General features: G+C 34.5%; 1 protein-coding gene across 1 annotated transcript; it reads right to left on the reverse strand.

Moving 5' to 3' along the window:
• Positions 1 to 219: 219 nt before the first annotated feature.
• On the reverse strand, positions 220 to 5,895 carry LOC108476509 (uncharacterized). Its single transcript, XM_017778724.2, has 9 exons — positions 5,370 to 5,895; positions 5,202 to 5,294; positions 4,943 to 5,047; positions 4,274 to 4,420; positions 3,154 to 3,252; positions 2,923 to 3,051; positions 1,948 to 2,127; positions 1,161 to 1,277; positions 220 to 699 (listed from the first exon to the last, which is right to left on the reverse strand). Exons 1-9 carry the CDS (start codon positions 5,703 to 5,705, stop codon positions 535 to 537), a joined length of 1,371 nt encoding a protein of 456 aa, XP_017634213.1. The 5' UTR covers positions 5,706 to 5,895; the 3' UTR covers positions 220 to 534.
• Positions 5,896 to 6,585: the final 690 nt, after the last annotated feature.

The raw sequence follows: 6,585 nt of genomic DNA on the forward strand, positions 1-6,585 counted from the left end.
ATTGACTTTTAGTAGTTACCTAAAAACTGAAAATATACTCGGTGATATTTTCACAAAGCCTTGAGTTCAATATCCATGTAACAAGTTGAGCACGATTAATATATATGGTCCAACTTGTGGGGAGTGTTAACAGACTATGCAAACATATATTTAGGGATTAGATATTATGCTATTTCCGTATTCAACTAATAGTATTGTAAATCAATAGAGAAACATGACTTTTTCCTTCCAAATACCACTGTTTTAACACCATCCATGGCGGTAATCATCTAGTAGAATAAATTTTGCTTCTTATTAGGTACATCCAAAGTTTAGGGAGGGGATATGGGGCTTCACGGGATTTGAACCGTCCAGCCTTGGTATATCAAATTTCATATACCTGATTGTAAATGTTCTTTCTTTAGGTACAACATCATTAAATGATGTAAAAGTCGGGTTCCAATTTACATATTAACCCTTTGTAAAAGGCAAAGTAAAAGAGGGGCAGGGGTGAAGGGATGAAAAGAGATCAAACCAATGATACTTGATGGGCTTTTAGTTCGATGCTTGTGAGCGCAACTTGTTCGCAACATAGAGCAAATGGCTGATATTTGATGAGGGATAGTTTTGGAGTAGCTTCAGATTGGAAGTGAAATCCCCAGCAAGTAAGCGCGTACGAACAAGAATCAGCATTGCACAGCATACCCGAAGCAACGTCTCCTGCAAATAGATATATGTTTTGCTTTAGAAGAATCCATAAAAATCCCCTATGCTACTTGGATTCAGTGTTAGTATTATACATGATTATGTGTCCAACAAAGTATATTTAACTTTTCTAAACATTTTTCACATATTTTGTGGGGGATATCTCCGTACCAATGTCCAAATATGTATCGGACAAGAGTGTCGGAAACTGGTAATTCAAGGTAAATGAGGACTCAGAGCAATACAGACATCCCCAAGCCTAAGTAATCATGTGTATTTGATCAAAGCAAAACAGATGGAAAAATTGAAGAATCCAATTACGACTCCAAAATTAGGTACAATTTGGGTCGCATCAGCCCGATGACATTTGAACAAATTTCAAAGACAACAGAAAGTGATTGTGAAATCATCCCAAATTACTACAACCATTTATCAACCTAACAAGCTTTGAGTAAAAATCTAGAGAGGGATCATACCAAAGGACCTTCAGGGTCACTTAAAAGCGTGTCCCAGATATGAAGGCTGTCCGCAAAATTGAATTCTTGTGTCAAGAGCAGAGTAATCCACCTAAATGCGTAAAACTGGGGGTTGACCTGTGATATTTATGCACAGCAATTAGCATTAAGCTGAACTACTTGAATTGGCAAGAAATGATGAGGGACTGGGGGTCACATTGTAGAGGAGGTGAGGTTAGAGGTGTAAATAAGATGCCATACATGCTATTCAGATTTGGCTTAAAAAACTCCAATTCAGCTCAGTCATTTTCTAATCAAGCTTGAGCTAATTTTCGAGCAGCTCCAGCTATTGAGCAAGTTGATTTCAAGTATTTTAATACTCAGATAGCTTGCAAGACTAATCAAACTTTTTAATTAATATATATTTATTCTTAATTTGTATTGATATTTCTAAATTCTAAGTTAAGCTTTAGCATTAAACAAATCATGTTTTAAGTCGAGCATGGGATTAAACGTAGCTTTTACTAGGTAAATAAGCTTAATTGAGCAAGTTCGAGAAATTCAGTTTTTATAGCTAATCAAGTTCAAGCTTTAAAAATGAAATTTGATTAAGCTCAAGCAAAACATCAAGCCCTGAGTTTCGAGTTGATCACTCAAACTTCGTAGAGCTTGAGCTCAACTTGCTCAATTACACTCCTAGGTGGGGTTAGTTGACAGAGGCAAGCATGAGTCGAATGAAAAAGATGACAACGTATGATAAGATAACCGAAACAATACAATAAGCATGAATTTTGCAAAGATATCTTACTTTAGTTGTGATCTCTAGATGGCGCCAAAGCTCTTCATCATGTTCTTTCAGAAATTGTGACAACCTACTAATTGTGGAACGAATTCCCACAGTGCTGTTGTCAAGTTGCTTGCAGAAATGATCACGGAATCCGCTCAATAACTCAACGAAACAAAAGAATGAGTCAGCCTCAGCAGCAGCCTGCAAGATGTCAATACAGAAAGTGATGAAAGAAAAGAATAAAACATAGTGAAACATTAATCTGAGCCATAATGATAGTAATGATAAAGGAACTAATCTATGTTACTTTTTCTTTTTTGCCTTATTGATAGCTAATAATCTATGTTACTTTTTCTTTTTTGCCTTATTGATAGCTAATCTATATTAGTTTTAAGTAGTTGTCGACCCTGTAATTAGTCTGTGGTTATCTGACATATATTCTCCAGAAATTTTGGTGCGCATAAAAATTTCTAGCTTGTATGTGCCATTCTATGTTACTTGGCCTCGGGTATGAGAATCGCATAGGGACCTGTATCTAAAATGGGTATGTTAAGTTTTTTTAAAGTTTTTGCACAGATAGTATGGTCATCTCTCCAAAGGCCAAACCCACATCTCTATATGCGTTGGATATAGGTGCTTCAAGAAGAATAAAAAGTCTAAGCATCAAAGATGTCAATTAATTCAAAACTGATAAAAGCATGAACATGTTTTGTTTTGCACAAGCTCCATATCCATTTGATAATTTTCATCATAGCTTTTGGGGTTTGCTTGAGACAAAAAAGTAGGATTTGGGGGCAATGATGTTGCAGATAGAAAAGAGAAAGCTAGTGGGTTTACTAAGAACTCCAGTGGATGAATGATAAGTAGATCTCAAAGCTGAACAGAGAAGAAGGTTCCGGAAGCAGAAAACAATTTTTTTGGTTGCACCAAGTTTGGCGAGGGGAAAAACATAAAAAAATAATAATAACTGGATAGGAAGGATAATGAGATCTTTACCGCCATTTCTTCATCAGGATCATTTCTGAATACATAAAATAGAGGTGCCAAGATTTCATTCATTCCTTGAACATATCTTATACCTGGATTTAACTTGGCAAATACAACTAATATATCTTTCAATGCATCCTGAATGAGCAAGGTACACATAAGTCAGAAATGACTTCGGTTCATATCAGAACTTGAGTCCAAAGGGTGAAACAACAAAATCACAAGAAAGAAGATATATACCTGATTAGACTTTGCAAGCGGCGAGTCTCCAGAAAAGAAGTGCATGTCTGGATGAGTGCGCTTCACATCTCGGTCAATCTGTTCTATAATTTCTGTGTCCTAGGAATACCCCCATCCCAAAAAAGAGTCAACTCTATCTAGAACCAAGAAGAAACTGGAAATAACAGGGCTCAACAACAACATGACTAACATCACAAGAAAAACACGCAAACAAATGGGAAGAAAACCTCTTCCTGAATGCTTTCTAGATCAGGAAAACTTAAAGTACTTGAGAATACAAAAGTGAATGACAGATTCAACTAATGACTGAAAATCAGAACAATTCACCACCGCTTTCATGTAGACACTGGCGTACAAATACAGAAATAATACTCAGCTCATGTACTCTCATTTAAGTATCAACCAAAAATGAGTTGGCTGAGTTATTTGAATTGTTTTTTGCCCTCATTCGGCTTCAGCTAGGACATTTATCAATAAGAAGTTTTAGATTCTCTTCTTGCCTTTCCTACTATAATGCTATACAAATTAACAATTATAAATAACAAATATCAGGATCTAGTAATAACAGTGATAATCAGATAATTCAATATAAAACAAACGATTATTCTTAGTAAACTAAAGCTAAAGCTAATGTATGGAATAGATACTGCAATGCTAACAGCAGCACAATTGTCCAAACTGCCTCTGAAATAACTAGTATACTGAAGTGACCCACATTTAAGATCTTAATTACTTCAAGCAGGTACGATGTTTTTCCTCTCAGAATGCATGACAGCATTGATTATTTTTCCGACTGCAAAAAATTAGGGTTTCTACAGTGCAAGAAATTATTCAATCTTTCAATTATGTAATCCAGTAGATTTTACATCAAAGTGTTATACTCCTTCAATGTTTTTCCACTTCTGTCTACATAATAATTAACCCTCAATCTCTGTCTTCTATCCTTAAAGTCAACCAAGCACTGGAAATTGGACTCTGATAGAAACACATGAACTAATTTGATGGGAGGCAGCTCAACAAAGTGTTTACAATCTTCAATTAAAACATTCAACATAAAAGAAAACACCGGAGATGAAGTACAGTTCTAATAACTGATTTTCAAATGAGCCTAACAATATACCTGGAAGAATTGATTCCAGATGCTGCTTTCCCCAAGGCTTAAAGGATGCTCTCCATGTGTTACCTGTGATCTTGACAGCAGACCACTGCTTTCAGATTTTGATTGATCATCAACTGCAGACTTCTCTAACTTCCTCGTAATTTCTGTCTGACTAGCCACAGAAACATTCAGAAACCCAAGACTCTTACAGAAACAGAGAGAAGAGAGAAAACACACAAGATAACACTAATGCCGTTGAAATTTCACCATAGCATTAACCAAAGAAACTAATCATATATACTTGCTTGCCTATAATGTAAAGGCGTTGTGATGTACTTCAGTCATATACTATTTACTTTCAACATCTAAGTGCGGACATGAACTTCTAAAATTTAACAAAGTATATGGGTTGAATCTAGACAATACATATGTTCTTTAGTAGAAGGAACTCTTTTGCTGCTTTAGTTCTTTCTACAGGTCACTAACGTCAGATTTCAGAAATCAATGTCAACATTTAGACCGCTTTCCATTAACACTGCTATCAGTTTTACTTGTTTGTGCCAAAATCAAATGTATGAGGACTAAGTTACTCAATTCTATAGTATAAGACTAAATTGCAGTTTCGAAAATAGTAATAGGAACTCCTTATATACACAATTATAACATAAAAAAGGTAAAGAAAACACTTACAGGATTCATTAATAGCTCTTCTTTAAATTGCTTGTACTCAGACCTTTTCTTAGCTAATTCAGATGACCACTGCAAATGATCAGGTGGTAAATACCCTAATAACAACTGCCAAAACAACCAAACAACCCCTGTTTCAGTTTTAATAAAAAAAATGAATGCTTCGGAATTGACAATTCATTCGATTGAGAGACTAGAAATGTCGGCCTTTAATCAAATTTCAAATTTCTCAGAGAGAGAGAGAGAGAGAGAGAGAGACTACCTTCCACACTGTAGACCTAATTCCTGCACCGTCTGGAATCCCTTGCGAAGCAATCCGCCGCAATTCTCGAAAATTTACAACCTTCTTTGACAACTGACAGAAAGAATGTTGGAATCAAAAAGAAAGAATAAATAAGTTCCAAAAAAAAATGGAGAATCAATTAAAAACCTCAGCTAAAAGCTGAGCCTGGCGAGAGATATCATCAGGAGAAACTCCGGAAGGGCTAGCATTTTGGTCATTATCATTGCTATTGTTGTTACTATTTTTATCAATTGGATCTCTGAATTCATATTTCTGAGAAGTAACAGTGGACTGAGGTCTTGAGGATGCAGCGGGAGGAGACACTGGAACCGTAGGCTGAACAATTGGCTCGGAGACAGCGGCTGCGGCGGTGGTTGTGGTTGTGGTGGGAGAAAGGGAAAAACAGTGGAGGCGATCGTCCACGGTGGGAGTTGTGGACCACAGCGAACTGTTGAGCCAATTAGGTATTCGCTCTTTCGCCATTGCAAGATTAGAATCGAGATTTGTTCTTTATAGAAATATATAATCTAACTTGAAATTTGAACTGATGAAATCGACGAATGTTTGAGGGACTGGTATTGGAGAAGGATTTTTTTTTTCTAAGTACTAAAAAACCCATAAAATAATTTAAAAATGGTAAATTCTGCTTAGTTTAACAACATCCCAACTTATTATCTTCACTTAAATATATATAATATAATATATAATATAGGACTAATAATTAAATTTAACTAATAAATTTAATTGCTATTATTTGAGTTACAACTAAAATTTTAATATTTAAAAAGTATTTAGAATTTAAATAGACGACTTTAGAAACTATAAAGAATAAAATGACTAAAATAAAATATAAGGAATAAATCTATAACCTTCATAAAGTATAAAAATTAATAACAAAATTTAACCTTTCAAAAAATTAATTATGTCATCAATTTAAAACATAAATCAATTGAGGCTTAATTGAGCTTAAAGTATTCATGTGATAATTGACGTGCTGATTAATTTAAGAGTTGGCATGAAAAAATAATATCATGATATTTGACCTAAAAATGCTTACTTAAAAATGTCTTATATGGAAAATTTATTTTCCAAAATTCATTTTTTAGTACTATCTTAACACCCACTAGTGTCATGAAAAAAATACTCACTTAAAAAAGGAAGTGCTTTTACCTTATGTGGGAAACTAATTTCCCAAATTTTTTTTTTTTTTAAAATTATCTCAACACTCATCCATGTTAAGTTTAATGTATTATCAAATCTATACACTAATTTGTGCATTGCGTGTAAGAAGAAAGTACATGTAAAGTACATACATAATCTCAATACTAATGAGCATCGAGTTTAAAGGTAAAAGGTTTGACCA

Source organism: Gossypium arboreum, chromosome 3 (assembly GCF_025698485.1).
Source record: "Gossypium arboreum isolate Shixiya-1 chromosome 3, ASM2569848v2, whole genome shotgun sequence".
Lineage (NCBI taxonomy): Eukaryota > Viridiplantae > Streptophyta > Magnoliopsida > Malvales > Malvaceae > Gossypium > Gossypium arboreum.